The sequence below is a fragment of the Pleurodeles waltl genome, chromosome 10 (genome assembly GCF_031143425.1).
Source record: "Pleurodeles waltl isolate 20211129_DDA chromosome 10, aPleWal1.hap1.20221129, whole genome shotgun sequence".
Taxonomy (NCBI): domain Eukaryota; kingdom Metazoa; phylum Chordata; class Amphibia; order Caudata; family Salamandridae; genus Pleurodeles; species Pleurodeles waltl.
The window spans coordinates 130,675,393-130,699,096 of NC_090449.1; the positions used below are offsets into that span (position 1 = coordinate 130,675,393).

Consider the following 23,704-nt stretch of genomic DNA (forward strand, 5'->3'; position numbering starts at 1 on the left):
AAGAATCCAATTCGAAACCTTGGAAATCAATCAAATTGGAGGGGCCTACTATCTTGCCCTTCACCAGTGGTACCCCAAACTCGCCCGTCAGTTTCTGAAAGATCTGCAAAGCTTCTTCACACCGATCAGAGCCAGGGGGCCAAGAAGCAGAAAATCATCAAGGTAGTGAAGTACCCACAGGTGTCGTGACTTGTGCCTAAAAACCCACCCAAGGAATGTGCTAAATTCTCAAAATAGGAACAAGACACTGAGCAGTCCATTGGCAAACACTTGTCAAAATAATAAGCCCTCTCAAATTGGAAACCCAGGAGATGGAAGTTGTCAGGGTTGACAGGTAGCAGCTGGAAGGTAGATTCGATATCTGATTTTGCCATCATAGCCCCAGGCATCAGCTACCCCAGCTTCTGAATTACCTTATCAAGGGACACATACTTGAATGAGAATACTGCCCCATCAATAACGTCATTCACAGAACCGCCCTTTGGAGCCAAAAGGTTATGGATCAATCTGAGCTCCCCTGGATCTTTTTTAATGACTACCCCCAAGGAGGAGCAGACAAATCCTTCATGGGGACTAGATCAAAGGGTCCCACTATGCCACCCAAGTTCAGCTCCTTGAGGATCTTTGCCTTGGACACATCAGGGTTGGATCTAAGAAACTGCTTATTCTTCCATTGGAGAGTGCTTACATAGCCTGGTCCCAGGATCCTAAAACCATCCTTAAAGTCTTCATACAATACCTGTGCAACCGCATGGTTAGTGTAAGTACTTAGCCAAGGGACCTTAACCAATAAGTTAACCAGGGAAGGAGCCTTGCCAACAACCAATGTCATCAATCCTGTTTCTTCTTGCCTCTGTCTCTTGATTTTTTTAAACATATGGATTCAGGGTGGGAGGCCTGACCGCAGAAGTAACAGCAATGCCTAAATCTACAGGTCCTAGGAGATTGGGAGCATGTGCACCAGTTAAAGTCCCAGCAGGGCCCTTTCCTCGCCACCCCCATCACACCTGCGAAAGGGCTGATCACCTGTACCCTGTGGTTGGTTTATAAATCTTAGCCAAATGATTACATCAATCTGATCCCACCCCAAGGTGGGCCTATTGGCCTTGATCCTCCTAAATTCCATATTATAATCCTGCCAAGCCATACCACCATACTCATCATGCACAGCCACAATTTTATTCTGATAGCAAGCCAGCTGAGACCTCATATTATTAAAATGCTCTGCCAAAAAGGCATGATATGTCGCCCTCACCCACTTGACCAGAGACTCCTCAACCTTCTCCTTCTGAAGCCAATGGCCGGATTCTCTAGAATGCCCACATTCCTTAAAGTGTTTAACCTCCTTTTTCACAGACTTATCAACAAGTAGATCAAAAATGTCAACGTAAGCCCCCTTCCATATCTTTTCCTTTATTTCCATTGGCATATGCAGCCCCAGGCGCTCATGCTCATTGCCAATATCACCCAGAATGATAGGGGGTAAAGAGGGTCCCGAACCTGTATTCGCCGTTCCCAGGGCTCGAGGAGATGCCAGAGTAGCCGCCTCTACTCCTGGGCCGCAAAGACTCACTGTAGCACTTGCCGCCACTGGTGTTTGACTTTAGGGCTGCGCAGGCACCACTGCCACGTGGGAGGCCTGATTTCCTACTGGGCCTGTTGAGATGGGGAGGTCAGTCTTCTCAGACCGCCGCCCACCGCTTGGCCCAAGCCCTGCCTTGCTCCCTGACCACCCTTTACAGTACCTATGTGAGAAACCAGGCGCCAAGCTCTTTCCATAACATCCCCCTCCCCAATGTCTACTAGGAAGCCCACCCACTAGTGGGGCAGACAGCAGAACCACCTTTGAAAGCCAAGGCAGTACGGATGCCAAATTAGCTATCAAGTCCTGCTGTGCCAAACCCCCTACGGAGGTAACCCCCAAAGCTTCACCCGAGCCAACATTCTACACAACCCTACCAGTGGCTGCTGACCCAGAGACGTTCATGGCGGTACCCTGAACAGCCACCTGGTCAGTACCACCTGAAGCCAGCACAACTCCTGGGGACAGAACTGGTGCAACCTCGATCACGGTCTGAACTGCCACCTGTCCAGGAGCAGCCAGGGCCAGGGTAAGACCGACCAGCACCACCACCACACAGCTAGTAACCTGATTTGCAGTGACCTGCCTAGAGCCCGCCACGCCCGATGGGGTCCCCCTTACCCTTTTTCTGTCTGCAAACATTCTTCGGAACTGGGGGCAATGCCTCCCTGGGGGGCACTCCTGCCCTCCTTGCTCACTGGGGACCTCAGTACGTGAGCGCTTGAAACCTCTATGCCCACTTGTTTCCATAAAGAAGGAACCTCAAAAAGACACCACCCACAAGGATCAATAAAAGCCACAAAACCCTGGTAATGCGAACTAGACCAACCCGAAAACTCCCAAAAAGGACTTTCCCTAATGCCCTTTTATAAACATAGAGCAAGGAGAAAAATAGTACCGTACAAAGCACTCCACTAAGAAAGACCCACCACCAGGTAAATACTGAGAAGTAAGAGTCACCAACAAGTATGCCTTACAGTCACAAAACCAGTAATCCCACTTGAGGTGCAAACAAATCCAGTAAAGCCCCAATTTGACAGACATCCAAGACCCCCAGCTTGCTGGTGGCCCTTTAAACTTGCTGCTCCTTATATAATACAGCAAAATGTACCCTCTGAAATGTGCCCCCAGTTCCCCCTCACCTACAGCACCGGAGCTACTACTGAGCGACGCTTAGGTTAGGTGATCTGGGCTCTAACCAGCACATTTCCCGGTAAGGCTCGCTGGGCTGCTCTTGTGCCTTTATTGCAGAGCGCAAGCAGGGCGTGCTCAAGACCTCAGCGTGCTGGACCTAGAATCCTGGAAGAAACATCCACATTTCTTGGAGCTGGAGAGATCCTGGAGGGGTTGGTGAGCCACCTACCAAGGGTGCTCTGGACTCAGCACAGTCGCCATATGCGACCCCACACACCCCTGATATGGGGGAGCCCCGTGATTTGTTTTTTTCTAGACACAGTATATTCATATTGGTTCAACCCAATTCCTTGCATAAGGTTTGTCACGCCCAGGTTCAGATGGTTGCTCCAAATGTAATTCGCCCAGTGCAGACTACTATGTCTGGAGATGCCTCATCATACATGAGCACCCTGCTGAGATAGGTCTAAAGATTAGTGAAGCTGTGGATATTCCTGTGACAGCATCACCAGAGATGTGCTTACTGAAAGTAATCCTACATGGGGGAGTATATGTGGGTCCAAGAGAGGCTTTGTCAACCCCCACTGCTACTGGAAAATGCAGAATAGCAATGCACTGGAAGTCAACAGTTGCCCCCTTTGTCAAGATAATGACTCAGTAACCATGAGAACAATGCAACGTGCAAGACTAGAGGAGTGACGAGCAGCATGAGAGGCTCGGATGAGAGACCCACAAGAACAATCTCAGTTTCCTCATTTGCTTCTCCCCGCAAACGGCACTGTCTGCAAGAAGTGGTCTGTAGAAGAAGTGAACTGGTGGTGGCCTAACATTTGCTTCTATTTCAAGTGCTCACTGCCCTTGCTCATGCCGATTACAATGTGTTACACCGGAGTGATGATGGTAAAGTACATGTCTATATGACAAATGTAAATTTAAATTTGCAATTCAAAAGGGATTGGAAATATTGAGGAAAGATGTCTGTAATGTGGGGTTTTGTTATTGAAAATAAGATAACAGATGAGCACAACACAAAGCACCCCTACATGACATAGCAAAACATAATGCACCTTAGCACGACATATTGTAGAATAGCACACCATAACAACACATCATAAAAAAGACAGCAGAGCACAGATGACTCAAAAAAAACCACAACCTAATATAACACCGCATAGCAGATCACTGACAGAATATGTGAAACAAAAATATTGCGTGGACAGAATATTGAATCAAACATATTGAGAGCCAAAATATTGAGAAGGTAAGTGCAAATGAGTAAGTATGGATTTACTGGTCTTAACTCCACATCTACATAGCTTGAAGATACATATATCGCCAAGGTACATATATATGCAGTTATATATAGTAAAGGTTTGCCTCCATATAGAAATTTACCGTCATGAACTGTTTGTCCTCGATTTTCTTGTCAGTTTATTTTGTCTCACAATATTTTTGTTTCGGATGTTCTGTTTATATACCAGCATAGCACAGCCCTAAAATATCATAACATACCATAGCATAGCACAGCATGATGCAACATAACACAACGTACCAACACATAAAAGAACATTGCAAAGCTTGAAACAACATCACAATAAGCCATAAGATAAACAAGCATAGCACAGCATGAGGTAACATAACACACCCTAACATAACATAGCATAGCACCACACCCTTACATAGCAGAGCATGACCAAACTTTAAAGACCCTAACATATCACATCATATTGTTACATGACCCAACATATCACACCACGCCATAACACCGAATAATACAGCATAGCACAACGTAACATGCTTTAACATAATGCAGCACAGCATAGCATACTCATCATAATATAACAAAACAACATAGCACAGCATGTCACAGTATAACACACCCTAAAACAACAAAGTATAGTACAACACACAACACACCTTGGCAGACCATAACATGACTTATTATAAAACATGCTCACATAATACAGCATAGCGCAGCATGACATGACATATCACACCCCAATTTAACAAAGCATAGCACTTCATGACAAACATAACCACCCGTATAGTGCATAGAACAGCATTACAACACATCATAACATAAAGCATAGCTGTGCACAACACATCACAACACACACAAAAATAACACAATCTAGCTCAGCATAACATAACAGACTAGCATAGTACAATGTAATACCGCATATCATAACATAACACAGTGCAGCACAGAATAAGATAATTTAACACATCCTACCATAACAACATTATAGCATATACGTTATCTCACTCTTCGTATCTCACTTTCCTGTTGATCTTCTTTCCACAGCACTGACCGATAATGAAATTACGGCCCAATCCTTAATCTTCTTATTGGCTGGTTTTGAGAACACCAGCAATACCCTTTCTTTCCTGTCCTACAACCTGGCGACCCATCCTGACGTTCAGCGGAAACTGCAACAGGAGATAGATACTCTCCTGCCAAACAAGGTGAGTTGTAGTCATCTGACAAAGGGGGATGCTAAAGGGACTACTTTGAAGGACATAAGAGGAGCTAAACAAGTTTGTCGTGCTGTGCTCGGTGCTATTGGTACATGTCGTGGGTGTAGAATATTTCCTAGTCCTCTTTTGCTTTCTAGAAATATGGTTGAAGAAGGACCATGACAGCTGACAGTCACAGGGATGCCCTGGTCACGTATGTGTACATGTCTCACGGCAGCAGTTAGCTGTGGTAGTAGGTTTAAAAAAGTTGCAATATATCCTTTTCCTGTCTCTATGCCATACAAGAAGAGGGGTCATAATGAATCTACTCCTAGCCACTGGGCCATATCACCAGGGACCAATTAATATATGGGGAAATTCCTCTCCACATGTCCTTAACCAAACTGTTGTGGTTGCAGAACCAACCCTCTTGGCCCCTAGGTGGGATGGATGTGGTGCTGGGGAAAAACAAATCCTTCCTACTTTTGCACAGGACTGCCCTTGGTCGAGATGGGTGTACACAGGAATCCTTCCAGAACTCTGCTTTGGTTCAAAAAAAAATCAGAACATTTCCACCCCTTAGGTGGGTCAGAGGGAGCATTGGGGCAGATACCATCCTTCTGATACTTGGTGAGGTCTGGGAAGGGCCGTACAAAGCAAAGAATCTTGTAGCTGGCTAAGTGAAAAAAATCTATTAAGATTCGGAACTGCCTTCCTTGACCTCGGGGAAAGCTGGGGTGATAGATGCAGGTGCCAAATAACCATACACAAACAATGATCTTAAAATGTCCTGAAACATCCTTGATTCGCAGTCCCGGTTTTAATTTTGAAGTCCATTGATGAATTGTCCTTCCTGCCCAGAGAACTTTGCAGTTTTTCAAAACCTGTGAATTGATTTATAGATCAAAAAGCACCCACAGGACAGCTGATTCTATCCTCATGTAAAGTTTGGTCTTGATCAACTTACCATTTTTTCTACAGCCTCAGCTGAAACGTTCATACATGAATCAAAATAGGAAATTAATGTGTTGCAGACCCTCCACCATATATTCCTTTTCCTGCTTCACCAGCCTGGTTGGTACTTTACTAGTATCAACTAAGATAATTACATCTTTTTAGCACATTCCCTCAGATAAACCAAATTGGGCAAACGTAAGTACCAAAAACAATCCTATGGATTTAATTGTAAATTATCACTAGGGCTAATTGTTAAAATATAAAAAGTAATGACTTAGAAGTAGTTACATTAAGGTTTCCAAAAACCTTAACTCTCTTCTTCATCTTCTGCTTGTGATCACATTTATATCACAATAAGTTCACAAATTAAAATGATTACTTTAGCGATTTCCCATCACTCCTTACCAAAATCTGAGTCATTTGCAGACTTTAGGAAATGTAGTTTCGTTTTGCAAAGAGCAATGTCTAAAAATGTTACTCAATGTGGATCTTTGGATTTTTGGTCTATTTTCTCATGTGTGCAATAATGCCCATGTATTTGAAAAACAAAAAGCAACTTCACCAACATTGCGGTGATAAAATAGTGACATGTACACTTAAAAAAAAATAATAGGGAAAATGTGTTTCAGTTAGGCAACATTTTCAATGTTCTTGGTAACTCTTGGCCAAAAACAGCAACGGACACCAACAGTCCAAGTAAATGTAAGTCTTGCAGCCCCGAACGAACTGACAAAGTCGCAAAACCAGTGGTGGCTGGTAAGTACAACTTAAAGATGCACTTGGGACCCACACATGCACAGTCACACCCATGCATTCACATGTAGATAGGCACGTACACCCACACTTTCACAACACTCACTCACAAATACACTTACAGTCATACATACATGCAGGCCCCAAACAGTCAATAAACACACTACACTTACTTGCTCTAGCTCTCGTGGAGGGACACCTCAGAGGTGCTGGTATGGTTAGGACTGCTGTCTCCTATCTCATAATAGAGCAGGATGGGGTCAGAGAGAGTGCTGACCCCGCCCACCCTGTGACAAGGTGTCCGTGATAGACACTTGGCCGTGGGCACTTAAAGGCTTAAAACTACAAGGTATCACTGACACTCCCCCCTCATCATGAGGGGAAGGGCCTCAAGGACCATTGCCGAGCTGGGGAGGTCTCGCCCACAGGAGTTGTGACATCATCATCTGAGCAAAGTTCAGTTCAGGCAACCACGAGCCTGCACATTTAGCACATGTCTAGCTCCTGGATGCCTGACCTGAAAATAAAGAGTGTCTGCCAGACTGACCTTTGCTCCGCCTGACAGACACTCTCTATGTCCAAAAGGTCCTTAAGGATGGGCCACGGCTGTGCAACAATGAATGGATGTTTGTTAGTAGTTCATGACGCTGATTTATTTGAGATCCTTTAAGAAGACACAATTGACATTCTCATGGAAACAGATAAGTGGTTAAAGAATGTGTCCAAATTGAGCAACATTTCAATGCTTTCCTCGAAATATGTTATATGCAATCATGCCATATGTATAGGCAATATGTTATATGTATCAGGCACAGCAATATATTCTTCATTAGTTCTGCTCAAGTCTCTAAACTCAAATTGCAAAAAGGCAGCCAGTACAAAACAAAATGCCAGCAAAACCATGTCAAGTAACATAAAGAGAAAAACTCCTGTGAATGTTACAAAATAAATACTTACGGTGTTTAATTTCATTAATCCAAGCATCACAGAACACATTTAATGATGAAGAGCTAGTTAAGGATAATTTGATAAAACAAAAGATAAATCTATGAGGAACCATTACAAGCAGTCAGTACTCAATGCAAATGAAAATCGAATGCAGTAATCTAATAAATCTGTCTGGAAAATCTTCCAGGGTCCTCTTTAAGATTTCAGAGGAAGTCAAGGGGATCCATCAGCTGGACATAACCTTTGAAATTCCCTCCCAATATAAAGCCAATTGGAAAGATGTTAGATGGTAGCCCACACCTATGTGTGTACCATAACAATAAAGTAAAGAAAGGCTGGATATCAGTTCATAAACAGAGGAAATATCTACTTACAAATTACTTATATTATACATTTGTTTGTTCTTCAGTCCATCAGTAATAGATTGCATTTTATCAATCAACCACCATTCTTTTCTGTTGAGTATTGCAGCAACGTAAACTCCTATGGCTACTCTTTTTTGCTACATCATGTTATTTTCACTGCGGCTTGATGCGTTCCTATGGAAACATTTTCAGCCTTGTAGCATATACTTCTCTGATGTGAAAATTGCAAACATGATTTGAGTTTAGACCACATAGATGTGTTTTCAAGGTAAAGGTGAAAAGTGTTATAAAATGTTTGTTTTGCAAGTACAGTGAAAGTTTACTTTGATGACACGTGCCTATGTGTCTGTGTTTTGTGCTCTTAGAGAATTAACAAACAGCAGAGTTGCCACATTTGTAGGGGCAAGTCACTGTCAAGAGGCCCAACTAAGCCATAAATATGACATTCTGGATCATGGATCTGTAGATTCCTTGCAATTCGTTTAAAGGCAAACTTAGTCACAGCTGGATTGTCTTCACCAACAAACAACAAGTGCTAGTGCTTCACAATGCAATGTTCAATTGATTTCAGTTTGAAAGTAAGGTAGATAGATATACATATTAAACAATTATCATAATTAAACTGAGGTTGGGTTCAAAAAGAGATTCCCTACGACAACACAACATCAGCCTGCGAGCCTCTCTACTGTGTACTCCCATTGAATAGGTCTGATACAGCTTCTATGGAAGTTGCATTACACCTATTTGTGGATGGACTCCATTGCCTCATACTAAGGTGGTCCACACTACCCTAACATGTACAGCTTGACACATTATTTGCTAACTGCGTAATTATTCTTCTCCTAAATATAATTTAAAGTAAACTATAAAAAGTGTATGGTACCACTGCATTAATTAAATACAAAATTAATCAAAACCAGTCTATTATCAAAATGATTACATAACCTTCAACATACTGTACTAATGAAAAAGCTATTACTTTGAAATAGTTATTTGATAGTGTAATCTATCAAAAATATCATCCTGTATTAACTATCCTATTAGGTTAATTAAAATATGTTCCCAGATTCATGTACTTGCCTCTTGTTTGTTAAGCAACTTATTCTTCTAACATAGTGGTAGAGAAGTGTCAACTTTTTAAGATAATAGTTACATAATAATAACAGTTTTCAAATAACAGCAATTTACCTCATGTAATAAAAAGCATTTGGATTCACCATAATACATGTACCTGGATTGTAATATATTTGATAGGCAGACTTACCGTACAGCACATTAAGGCAGTTTTTATTGTGGAAGCTGTTTCAATTTTTTTTTTCTCATAAAATCACCCACATTTTGCCTCAAAATAAGAAAGTACAACTAAAGATCACTTTAGCCACAGTAAACCATTGAAAAGCATAAGGTATAAAATCATTTAAATCAAAGTAGTTATAAAAGTCTTTAAATATACATAGCATGATATTGTCCAGTACTGATAATACTCTTTCAGTGCTAGCCAACTCTACTCAAATCATGCCGTGAAGAAGTAGTGGAAACTACAGTTCCAAATCTTTATAAGCAATGGCACAGTCAACAGTTTCAACTTTTAATAGTGCCTACAGAAATGTAACCCACACATAGTTTGAGAAAACAATGTAATGAGTTTGGCCATTGATATGGCTATAAAGTACTGTGTCAGGCGGTTTTATGAATTATATATATATATATATATATATATATATATATATATATATATATATATATATATATATTTTTTTTTTTTTTTTTTAAAGCTAAACAAGATTCCAGCAATTAGTCTTAATGTAAGAAGTTCCTCTACTTTTACATTTGTGTGTTCTGGCCTGCTAAGCATACATGGGCAAGTATTGGTTTCATTTGCAAGACGCTTATTCCCATGTTATGAATGGTGAAGTCTAGTGCTTAATTTGTAAAATAATAGGTGCCAGGGCCCAAAGTGCTGCACAGAAGCCAATGCAGAATTCCAGGGCCACGTGGACTTGATTCCACCTGATACTTCTTAAATCCCCAACCAGACTCAACCGGCACTGCTATCTCAGTCTAGTTCACCCCAGCCATTTCCCTTTATCACTGTTTACATCTTTCCCTTCCTCCTTATTCAGTCCTTTTGTGTTTTTCTCTTTTGTGCCCGAAGTCTGTTTGGGGAAAATTAAGGGCTGGTCCCCAAAAATGTCTGCCTGTGGGCCACACCTCCAGCCACAGGCTGAATTGAAGCATTGGTGGTAACCAACCCAGAGTGTTAATCCCTGGGAGTTAAAAACTGGCCCACAAATGGCCTATCAAACCCGCTCTTAGGGCATTGCAGATTGCCTTATTCAACTCTCCAACCTTGTATCTGGAAGCTAATGTTGTGTTATTGGTTGCAGTGGGGAAGGGCATATATATTTTTACAGAAAATTGGTAATTGAGGTCTTTGGCTCTTCTCGTGAACTTCTGATGATGTTGTCCATGTGGGGATGTACAAAGAAATTGCCTTTCCACAATTCTTGACTCTTATCGTAAACAATTTAAACATTTAATATGTTTAATGGTGTTGAAAGCTGCACAGATGTCAAACAGAATCAAAGTTCATGCATGCCTTGGTTCAGTGAGGTGACTAGTTCTGCCATACTGTTCAGTTGAGTATTTTTGGTTTCTTAATGGGAGTTGAACCAAAAATAGAATTCACAACAATATCCCTTCACACCAGTCCCCTATATATAGCGTTTTTTAATGAAAACTTTGGATTTGATGTATATTGAGAGATGCCATTGGAGCCTTGTTTCAAGCATTTATTCTTCCCTGCATATGCTTGAGATAGGTCTGTAGTCTGTCTTGATGAGAGTCTGTGGTGTGCCTCAGTTATTAGTGGAGGTCTTCTATAGAGATAATTTAATTGATGAATGAGGCGATGAAGGGTGCCATTGCTGATAAAGTAAGTATTGCAAATGTTTGAAGAAGAGACATTTTGCACATCCTTTTACTTGTGGTGTTTAAATGAGGTTATTCAATCTAAGATCTTTTGTGAGGGGAACAAAGAGTGTGATAGTATGGAATTTTCCACCAGCTTCTAAAAGATTTTACAGGTTCCTTATGGCAAGTTTGCAGTTCTGCAAAGGTAAGACAGAAAGTGTAGCTGCTTAGAAGGGCCTATTTGTACTTGCAGTAATCAATATGGTGTAAAATTCAATCAAAAGCAATTTAAGTTTTGTCTATTGCTTTAATAATGTTTTGCAGTGAAAATTCAGTTGTCACTGGTGAAGCATTGGTTGGCGAAAGATTTTGCACATTTTGGGCCAGATGTAGTAAGCCTTTTGCACCTTGCAAACAGCGAAAACGCTGTTTGCGAGGCGCAAAAGCCCTTACGCGATGCAGAATCACATTTTGCGAGTCGGTACCGGCTCGCAAAATGTGATTCCGACTCGCAATAGAAAGGGTTGTTCCCTTCCTATGTGCGACCGCATCGCGATGCAGAGTTGCCTTGAGACCGCGAAGTCCATGGGACCCCTTCCCCTTTGTGAATGCCAGAAACAATATTTTTTCAGAGCAGGCAGTGGTCCTATGGACCACTGCCTACTCTGAAAAAACTGAAACTAAATGGTTTCGATATTTTTTCTTTTTGCAACTCGTTTTCCTTTAAGAAAACGGGCTGCAAAAAGAAAAAAACAAACTGCTTTATGAAAAAAAGCAATCACGGACATGGTGGTCTGCTGTCTCCAGCAGGCCACCATTCCTGTGAGTGCCTAGACTCGCTATGGGGTCGCAAACTGCGACCCACCTCATTAATATTCATGAGGTGGGTCTTTGCGACCCCATAGCGAGTCGCAGAAGGTGTCTGAGACACCTTTCTGCATCTCGGATTGCGAGTTGCAATTTGCGAGTCGCTATGACTCGCAAATTGCAAGTCGCAATTTTCAACTTACCTACATCTGGGCCTTTAACTCTTGACATTTTGAAGTAGGTCTTCTGCGAAAGGGTCCAATGTATACATAACATATACCTAATGTTAGAAATGCGTCTCTAGTTGGCAGAGGTATGCACCCTGTCCAAGTAGGGACAACAATCCTAGTCAGGGTAAGTATGATACACAACCTACTTTAACCTGTGCTCACCCTTTAGTAACTTGGCAGGGAGCAGTCAGGCTTAACTTAAGAGGCAATTTATAAAGTATTTATACAACACTAAACGACATCACAAAAAGATGCCACACCAGTGCAGAGAAATAGAGAATATTTATCTGAGTAAAACATGACCAAAACAACAAAAATCCAATAAGTAGAAATTAAGTTATGAATTTGCAAAGAATAAAATGCAATGTAGTGCTTTAAAGTGAATAGCGTCTAAAGAATACTTAAGGTTTCTCTAGACCAGGGTAAATCCAACATTCAGGCCAACAGTGATGGAGGGCAGGCTGGATACAAGACCCCCGCAGGGCTCGCTGAACAATTTCCTTTGATGGAGCAAGTGAGGACGTCTAAAACTCGATGCATCAATTCTGATCCACGCATTTGGGTAGATGTTTTGTCGCTGAGCCTGGCAGTCTGGTCCGGTGGTTGAGTCCAACCCCTTTCAATTTGGGTGATACCTCGTCATCAAGCTGCGTGGAAGTGTTCTCTGATCAATGCTGTGTTGTTGTCGAACCTCGCAGTAGGGTCCAACGTCATCTTCGAATCAGCAATGCGTCAGAGGTCTCTGCGATGGTTCAGTGCAGTGCAACGGTCTTGATGCACTGCTGTTTGATAGACACAGCTGCAGAACCCATGTCTGAGGCCCAGGACTGGATTGGCACCTCAGGCGAGGGGGGACTCACAGTTGGCAGATTCAAGCAGCTGAAGCAAAGTTGAATGAAGTCTTTGATGCCCCTGAGACATCAAGAACTGGGACAAGACAGTAAGCCCTTGGAGAAACTTGGGTTTAAAGTTTTAGACAGCAGGTCTAGTCCCTCTCCCTCCCAGTCAAGACGTAGCGGGCAAAGTGTTAGCAAAGGGGCAGTCCTCCTGCAGCACAGCAGCTCTTCCTCCAGGCACAATGTCCTTGGTTCCAGCAAGTTCTGCTTTGGTAGGGTTTGGGATCCTGTAATTATACACAGTTGAGTCTTTGAAGTGGGAAGATTTCAACAAGAGGCCCTTGAAGTGCACAAGGTCACTGCCCTTCCTTCCCGACTCCAAACACTCTGTGGGGAGAGGCACAGCCCTAATCAGGTGTACATGTCAGCTCCTCCCTCCCATCTAGCACAGGAAGACCCACCAACCTGGTGATGAGCCATCAGGATGTAAATGTCACATCCCAGCTCCCTTTGTGTGTGACTGTCTAGAAATAGGCAGAGGCACAGAATGGTTGAAGTAGGAAAATGTTGACTCTCTAAAAGTGCCATTTCAGACTTTCAATTTAAAATTCAACTTTACCATACGTTGCAATTTTAAATTGTGAGTCCAGAGACACAAAATTCCAAATTTCTTTCTATTCCTAATTGGAAGTTACATTCAAATGTTGCTTAAAGGTAACCCCAATGTAAACCTACCTTGCAGTAGTGAAAAAGAAATTGAATAGTGTTTCACTACCAGGACATGTTAAACTTAAAAGTACATGTCCATCATTTTAAATACACTTCACCGTGCCCTTGGGGCTAACTAGGGCCTGCCTTAGAGGTGACTTATATGTAGTAAAAAGGAAGGTTTGGGGCAGGCAAGTGGGTACCCTTGCTAGGTCGAAATGGCAATGTAAATCTGCACATTCGGGATCTCCAGTGGCAGGCCTGAGACATATACAAGGGGCTACTGTAGTGGGTGACACAATTAGTGCTGCAGGCCCAATAGAAGCATTTCATTTATGGGCCCTGGGCTCATATAGTGTGCTTTATTATGGACTTACAAATAATTAAATATGCTTATTGTAGGTGAGCCGATCTCACAATTTTGAGAGTACAAAGCACCTGCACATTAGCACTGATCGGCAGTGGTAAAGTGCACATAATTCTAAAGCCAAAAGAACAGATCATCATCTGTTCTTTTGGCTTTAGAATTCTGTGCACTTTTTCTGAAGACAGATTGCTGAACAATGCAAACATTCACCCCCAGGCACAAGGATCTGCACTTAATCCATCCTTTTTTGCACACAATGCCATTCAGTTTGGGACAGGCCACCTGCAAATCAGTCTTCACCCTGTTCCCAATGGTAACAGTCCAGCCAGAACTGCCAGGCCAGGTCCTTCCTGGACAGGAAGCAGGCATACTGGGACCGGTTTTGGGGTATCACCCCTCTTGAACCAGGCTAGCTTGAATCCAGTGGCGCAGTGAGTACAGGACCCACGTCTGGGCATACCAGTCCCACTTAGGGCATCAAAAGTAAAAAAGAACGGATGACGAATGGAATGCTGAACAATGCAAACATTCATTCCCAGTCACAAGAATCTGGGTTTAATCCTTTGTTTTTTTGCCCACCACACCATTCCAGTTTGGACCCAGCCATATGCAAATCAGTCTTGACCCTGTTCCTAATGGGAACAGTCCAGCCTGAACTGCCAGTCCAGGTCCTCACTGGACCGGAAACAAGCATCCTAGGACCTGTTTTTGGGTATCTCTCCTCTTTAGCCAGGCTAGCATGAATACAGTGGAGCAGTGAGCACGGGACCCACGTCTGGGCATACCCTTTACACTTAGGTCGACAAAAGTAAAAAGAATAGATGATGGACTGAAGGCTGAACAATGTAACCATTCACAAGAATCTGGGTTCAATCTGTTGTTTTTTAGCCCACCACGCCATTCGAGTTTGGACCTATCCATATACAAATCGGTCTCGACCCTGTTCCCGCCTGAACTGTCAGGCCAGGTCCTCCCTGGACTGGAAAGAAGCATCCTGGGACCAGTTTCAGGTTATGCATGTTTGCATTGTTCAGAATTCCTTCCATAATCTGTTTTTTTTGTTCCAGAATTCTAAAGTCAGCAAAAATGAAGTCAGTAAAACAGTAGGTCAGAAGGCAAAAAGTCAGGGGGATACCAGGACTAACACTTGATAAATAAATTTTTATATATTTACAAAGCCAATCAACACAAAGGTCAATGGTGGTAGCACTCAAAGTCAAAAGAAGGGCTGGGAAGGGGGGCGTGGTTAGCCGCCGTGCTAATGTGTTATCCCCCATCATCCGTCAAATATCTGACTATTGTAGCCAGGAGACTAAGGGGCATATTTAAACTTTTTGGTGCAAAATTGCGCTAACACAGTTTTGCGCCAAAAAGTTTACAGCCGGCTTGCGCCATTCCTGAGCGCCAGACGGACGCCATATTAATGGAATGGTACAAGCTGCCAGTCTTACGTCATTTCCAGAAGCATAACCATCCTAAAACATGACTCCTGACTTAGAAAAGACAGGAGTCATGCCCACCACACCAATGGCAAGCACAAGGGACCAGTGTCCCCTGGGCATGGCCACTGCATCCAGCGCCATGCGGAAGGCCCCATGTTAGGGGCCTCAATGGCAACAAAAAAAATACTTACCTTACTTACTTGGGTGGGGTCGCCCATCCTCTGGTGTCCCCCTGGTGTGGGCGGGGGTGTTCCTGTGGTTTGGGGTGGGCACCTGTGGGCCCATTCCATGGTGTTTGACCATGGAAATAGGTCCACAGGTCCCCTAACACCTGGTCTGACCCAGGCGTTAAATAATGGCACTCAGCAAACTTAGCTCCATTATTTGGGCCACATCCCACCCGTGCATCATTTTTGCACAGGGGAATAAATATGGCGCTATAGGGATAGCACAATTGTTTTGGATGGGGATGCCTACGTTGCATCTCATTGAGGCAAGGTAGGTTCACATATTACAAAAAATGGTGCAAGCTCCATATTTTGACGCTAGACGTGTCTATATAAATATGGAGTTAAGTTTGTGCCGCATACGCGTAAAAAAAAAGTATGCAAATGCAGCACAAATGGAGGATTAATATGCCCCTAAATGCGCTGCATTCCCATGCCAGTGACAGCTGATTTCTCTAATTGACCACCGGTGGGGCAGCAACACGTGGCGGAGAAGTGTGACAGGGCCTGTGCCGCTGGACGGACGTGGCCGTCTGATGCCAGCATGACTAAAAAGGGGCCAAGGGGAGACCTGGTCCCAGAACAATCTGAAGGGAGCCCACATGATTCTAGCTGCAGCCGGAGCTTACCTGCACCTTTTTGCTGCAGCACAGGGAGATTGAACGGCCCTGGACAAAGGTGCTCCCGGAGCGCTAGGGCCAAGGGAGATCTCTTCATTGCCGGGGAGGGCACCTGCTACCGGTGGAGGGTGCACTGAGGAGGGCCATACTTGCAACTATGGGATGGTTTGCGAGTAATGGGCCACGAGCCGATGGCTCAGGCTTTTGCCTACTATTATCACAACCTCTACCAGGCAGACCAAACGAGCCTGCGTGCCGACCTCTCCCAATTCGTGCAGAACCTAACGTCCCAAGTCTGTCACTAGACGACAGAGAATCGCTAGAGTCAGACATTACTGTTAAAAAATTACTGGCAGCCTTAGCCCAGTTACAGCCCGGGAAAGTACCCGGACCTAATGGGCTCCCACCTGAGTATTGGCACTTGGTGTGGCAGCAGGCAGGCTAAGCTATGCTAGAAATGTTTTGAGAGGCGCTGTTTCGGGGCTTCCAATGAGAAGATGTGGTGAGTGACAGAATATCATTATATGCAGATGGTGCGCTTTTATATTTGGGAGATCCTGATGTGTCTGGACCAAGATCATTACAAATCCTGGAGATGTTTATCACGTAGTCTGGGCACCATACTAATCCCCAGAAGTCAATAATTTACCCTATAGCCTCATGCCCAACTGAAATGACATGGGCATCCGGCTTATTTGTTCAGCCCGAGAGGTTTAAATACCTGGGGGTATTTGTCACCAGGAACGCACGTTGCTCCTTTGAGAGGAATTTGGCACCGCAGCTATAAAGACTGTTTAAAGATATCATATTCTGGAAGGCTCGCCCATTGTTCTTATTAGGGCTCTCAACCATATTAAAAATGGTGGCACTGCCACGTTTCTTAATTTCCAATCGCTAAATCTTTCTTCCAAGAGGTGAACGCTAACCAGGGCGCACTCCTTTGGGTACTGCATTGCTATTTAGGTACCAGCATAACATCCAATAAAAAGCAGCACACTACCTTATTGGGGATTATTCAATGGTAGTAGAACACTAGCTTCTTTGAAAACAGTAAGATAATACCTGCTTTATAAACCGTGAATTGAGGAATAGGAAGTGTGTGGTGACACATCTGGACAAGGTTGGGTAAATGATTTACACTTGGTATAATTACCCTTCAAATGTTTTGGGAAGATGAGTGATCCAGAAGAGTGAAGGCACAAAATTTGTAAACCATCCACTTAAGAATTTTAGGCCCATCCAGCCAACATAAGTTATGTATCTAAGAGCTGGCTGAATATTACGATCTCTTGCACTACATGGACGATATATATGTGTCAAATAAGAAAACTGTACATCACGTATACTGTTTCAACTCTAACGTATGTTATTGTCCGTTAACTGTAGGCTTCTCCCACATATGATGCACTGATGCAGATGGAGTACTTGGAGATGGCAATTAATGAAGCCCTCAGAATTTACCCCACTGTAGGACGAATTGAAAGAACCTGTAAAAAGACCGTGGAGGTGAATGGAGTGACAATCCCAGGAGGAATGGTGGTGATGATCCCTTTATATCCTCTGCACCGGGATCCCAAGTATTGGTCAGAACCAGACGTATTCAACCCAGACAGGTATCATTCTCCTATTATGGATCCAAGAAGGGGAGATAGAGTGTTAGTGGGGAAGTCCATAACATGCTGGCTAATTATCAATGATTCAAGCTACTGAGGAATTAGCAGCACAGTGGAATAGGAAGCTGGCATAAGTTAAGATAGTAAGAATTTTGAGTCATTTTAATGAGCACAGATAGATTAAAATAAAAGTGTAGTCTCTTACAATACACATTGTAGATCTAAATTGAATTTTTACTGAACACAAATGTATATGTTAGAAAACATTGTAATAGCTTATGTTTTCTTACTCCAGTTAACTATAATCATGCAGTTAGTTGCACTGTTCCTCTCCTGACTTAGGGCCTGATTTATATATTTGCGGACAGGTTTCTCTATCACAATGCTGACGGATATCCTGTTTCCTATTTTCTATGTGATTTACATTTCGGCAGACGGGATATCCATCACCATTGTGGCAGAGTAACTCCTCCACTAGTTTCAGGCCCTTAATTCAGTTTTTGTAGGCAATGTCTTGTGATTTCACATTGTGTGTTTAATCTAAGCCAAATGAACTGAATAAAATTGATTTACAAAATGTGGTAAATGAAGTGTGTCTACAGTGCCTTCATAGTGCTATCTTAAAAGATCTCCACAAGACTGTATTCTGTGATGGTCACTGTAGATCCCTTTTTTTCTACTTGACAGGGTTATGGAATTTTATAAAATATCTAGCTTTCCACAGGACAGATTAAAAGATAAATCTTCTTGTCCTGTAAAAAAATCCACTTGTCCCTTTGGTGCCATGTAACGGAGCGACAAATTATGGCAGCAATCTCTTATACAAGATCTCTTATTAATAGCCTCTCTGATTATGGCAGGGTTCACACTATTGTAGGGTTTATATACTAGCAATGCCCTTATTTTGCCACTTTTCAGGTGATCTACGTACTGGGGCTGGTATAGGGGTCAGCAATAGTTCTAGGGTTGGAAAGTTGTTTTCAGTCTGTGCACACATACTAATTTGCATGTTTTCATCAGCTCTTCTATAATCTTTACCCATAATGAGAAAGAATGGAACTTTACTTCTGACAAGGGCAGAAGTTAAATGTATTCCAGGGCTGGGGAAAAGTGGTTGGAGGGAAAGTACATTTGTAAACACTCAACATATATTTGTTTGAGCAAATCTACACTTGCTTATTTGCTCATGCTAAAATGCAGTTTACAAATTTTTTCTAGAAGTACGATTTCCTGGCCTACTTCTGTAAACTCTTGTGAATTCATGAAAGCCAAAATTCTGCACTAATGCAAGGACCTATACCATAAGTGCACTTTGGTGATTTTCTTTAAGAATTGTGCCCATAATTTTGTTCTATCTCACTATTTATCAGCTGACTTCACTGTGACAGCATTCTGCTCTTTCACGAGGGCCCTATTGACACATAAAGTAGGAATGACTGTGGCAATGCGTGCTTTTTGGGGCCAAAAAATATTTTTACTTTTTGCCAATGTTTGTTATGATGGGTGAGGGCCCGGCAGCATTTACAACATTAAAGTTTTACAAAAACCATGTCAAAACAAGACACACATTGACAAAACCAAAAGGCTGACTGCCAAATTGCCTTTGCCAGTGCTTGTTTATTGTGTTTCCCATAATCTTGTTGAAACTGGCTACACTGGTTTTTCCATTATTATTATATTTTTTTGTTCATACTGGCATGCATCAACACATTTTACTATGAGATGCTTCAAAGAAATGGTACCTACAATTTCATAGCAAAACTTTTTTTTGCCTAGTTGCATTTTTGTGGACATTTTATTTTGATAGCAAAGAATCAGCAGTCTTGTCAAGCTTCTGCAAATATTTGCATCTAGCCAGAGATCATTCTGGGAGCATTATATATAGCCTCATATTGTTAAACTTTACAAGTGTTTGTACACATTTTTATACTGGAACCACAGTCAGTAGTGCACTCTGAGATTAAAACATTTTCTTAGAGTGTTCACCCTAATAATAAAGACTTTGCTTTAATGAACCACAAATACAAGTTCAAACAGCATTAGCTTATGGACACAAATGTAACCTTGACTGCAGACAATTCCCTCCCCTGATCCATGTTGTGGTACTGCAAACTGGCAGACAAATGGTTTGTACTGCAGAGGGTTGGACCCACTTGCCCCAAGAACAAAATAATAATGAAAACATGCTGTCCTTGACCCCAAACAATATGTCCTGGGCATTGGGCTATAGGAATTCCACACCCCAGCAGGAGTCCTAATGACATGTGGGATGTATTTTTGAACTTTGTTACACTGAACATACAATGCTGTCTGCAAGGAGAAACAACAAGCGTTGGTAAACCAGGAAATGGTACAAGGCCAGTGTTACACATGGATCTGTATTGCTGAAAAAAGGCAAACAAATAGTGTGTAGATAAAAGCTCACATTTTCTAAGGATGTACTCAAGAATATCAATATAATGCTCCCGATTCGCAAAGGTGAATTTACACTTTTGGTCTAAAAGTTTAGACTAAAATTGTAAGTTTACGACATTTAGGTATCCACAATGGTAAGTTACGAGTAGTAACTTAACATCCGCCCCTGGGCGAATCATCCGCACTCCGGCTGAATCATCCGCACTCAGGCCGGATCATCCGACCTTCAGGATCAGTGTAATCACATGCACCTGCACATTATCAATCCCAACTTCAACCCAGATCCAAAAACCAGATGAAAACAGCACACAAGCAAGGGTCTGGTTTCTCCACAACCACACTGTGCCTGCCAGTGCTGCATATCCTGAAGCCATGCTGCCCACTAGGAGGAAAAGAAACTATACAGCGGAGGAGACCACTATGATCCTGAAATTTATTATGAGGATCTACAAGAGACTGTATGGTCTCCAACCCTACAGCAGCAGTTACTCACAGAAGGCAGCCTTATGGCAGCAATTGGCCATGGCAGTCACTACAGTGGGGTAGGACATCCTGCCCGTAAATGACAGCAAGAAAAAGTGACAGGATAAGAAGAGGAGGGTGAAGGAGAAGTACACCAGGATAGAGGTGGCCAGAGCTCTCCCAGGTGTACAAACGGGAGCGCGCCTCTGATTCACCCCACTTGAGAGGGATGTCCTCTCTACCATAGACCCCCTCCTGCTCCTTGGGCTGCCTGTGAGTGATGACCGCAATGTGGTGCCAGGTAATATGCAATGATACTAACAATGACACTAAATGACTAATGTTAAATGTGACCATGAATGTTGTACTAAGTAAGTGCAATCTGCATGTGGACTCAGACCCTCTTGTGTCTCAGCTAGTCTATAACACTACAAGTACCAGAATTCTTTGTGATGGCAATTGAAAATTACAAAACCTCAGTCCAAAACAGTGACCCATCACTGCTGGCTCATCAACTTCACACTGGTGCATGGTAATAGAAAATGTATCTCATACATGTATTACTGCTGTTGGCACAGATTCCACTTAATCAAATATCTTGGCCATGTCTGATGACCTTTCTCTTCTGTTGCCATATACCGCCAGAGAAGAATGACACATTGGAGCACAGATTCTTGCACTATCAGGGAGGCAACGTCACAGAGCACAACAACCCATATCATCAGCACAAACTTGTATGTAAATATGGCTAGGGGAATGCATTATCTCCTACACTGTTACCAGTCAACTCATAGTTAAAGTACATGGAATTCATAAACTGTGGCAAACCTGTGAAATGAACTAGTTAATGTTGTGTATCACATGTGTCAACTAGTATGCTAACTGAACAGACACATATCATTGTAGGCCCTGTGATGTTGTCCAGAAAGAAACAGCCTGCAGTGACCTCTGCAACATGTATGGATGTGACATCTGGTCAGGTACCTCACAGTGGGCGGATGTCAGACAGGGGTAAGAATACATGAACATGACTTTACAAAATTCTTATGCTCCTAAACTGTTGTGTAAATGTCAGAAGTATGTGGGGTCTGTCTAATGTCACTGTTGTACTCATCCCCATATGCTCATATATGGCTCATAACAGTATACCATACACCACCCTGACATGTTGCCCAATGATAGGTCAACCAAGTACCTGCCCCAGGGTTCATATAGACCTTCATGTAGGTTGATTTTGCATGGGTCAGTGCTGCAAGTCTATATGTTACAATGTGGATCAGCCCAACATTTCCACTTTACCAAAATGTGGGATCCTATAGTGTTTATTTCACATTGCCAACATTATCACAAATGAGTGAACCTCTAAATAGGGGACTACAGGATGTGTGCTGTACATGACTGTACTTTTTGTCAGGTAAAATAGACCATGAAGTTGTACACGGAAATTGGAAACACAGGCCAAAGGAAACGTGTACAGCAGAAATGGCTTACCTCTCAGTCCAAAATTAGCAATTTTGTCCTGTTTTATGGGGTTGGATAAATGTTACCTATACCTTGGTTGATAATTGTGTATATCACATATGTACTTGTCAATGTGCTGACAAGATCTGATGTGTAAAAATGTATCAGCTCTGCATGTTCTGGAAGGCTCCTTTACAATGATACCACATCATATGTAGGATGCATGATGTCAATGAAAATGTAGGTGTGTCCAGAGGTAGCCAGTGCAGGATACCCTAGTTATTTCTGTCCTGTATCTCTCAGTTACCTCCAAATACATGTTTGCCTGTAAGTGTAAAATCTGGTTGATCTGGGACCATCTGTAACTTGTAGATCATTGGTCCATACCTCTGACATGTACATGTGGAATATTCACCATCATCTTTTGCAATCAGTAATGGATACATATGTTATGTTACAGCTGCTGCCAGGACTGCTTCAGTGATAAGGATGATGCCATCCAGGGGTTTAGGAGACATCCTGGCTGAAGCAGTCAAACCCACTGCCATCTGTCCATCAGGTACGTATGCCATATAGTGTTATAACCTATTGATACCCTACACTTGAACAAGAACCAAATCCTTGTGGAAGTGAAAGAGCAGATATTGCCATTTTAGCATCACTCCTGTAGTTGTTGTGTAAGATGTACCCTAACAGATCAGTGGTGTTTATGTCAGGTATGCATAATCACATATAATACATAAAGAATCTTAACCATGATGTCACTTCTTTCCAAAGCTGCTGGATCAGAGATCAGTTTGTCTGCTACTCACTTAAGGAGCCTGGTCGAGCAGCTGACATCTAGGGGAATCTCAGTACCACATAGACCTGTGGTTGGAAATGGTGAGATTGCTTCTGCATTTCACATCTGCATTGAACACCTCAATGCTACAGAGTGAGGTATCACATGTAGGGGTACACAAACCGGGTCACATGTGGAACATCCTTTGGTGTGAAGATAATTTTACCCAATTCCTGTGATGCAAATACTTAGCCTGTTTCAACTTCTGTCTCACAGGTGGTTAGGACAAAGACTTGAGTCTGGAGGAAGGACCATCTACCAGTGACGGGTACTGGGCAATCCGAAGGAAGAACCCACTCCTTTTCCAAGCTGCCGTGCCAGGACAGCACAGGAGGAGGAGGAAGCAGAGGAGGAGGAAGATCAGGGGCTGATTTCAAGTGATGTGAAGGCCAATCCCCTGACCACTCTTTTTAGCCCATGCAACTCACTAACAAAGTCCACATCTCCTATGGTTGGCATGGTGCCTCATCCTGCACCACAAAGGACTGCCCATTCCCCACAAACCCCAAACCAAAGCTCATATCTTCGCAGCCCTACATCCGGGTCAGACATGTTGGTTTCCCTAC

The 23,704-nt window shown here is 42.7% G+C and overlaps 1 protein-coding gene across 1 annotated transcript in view; it reads left to right on the forward strand.

The window, feature by feature from the left end:
- LOC138261211 (cytochrome P450 3A21-like) overlaps positions 1-23,704 on the forward strand; it is a 196,295-nt gene that overhangs the window by 142,748 nt on the left and 29,843 nt on the right. The window contains exons 10-11 of the mRNA XM_069209964.1: positions 5,022-5,182; positions 17,733-17,959. Of these exons, the coding sequence (XP_069066065.1) occupies positions 5,022-5,182; positions 17,733-17,959 (388 nt within the window). The remainder of the gene's footprint in view (positions 1-5,021; positions 5,183-17,732; positions 17,960-23,704) is intronic.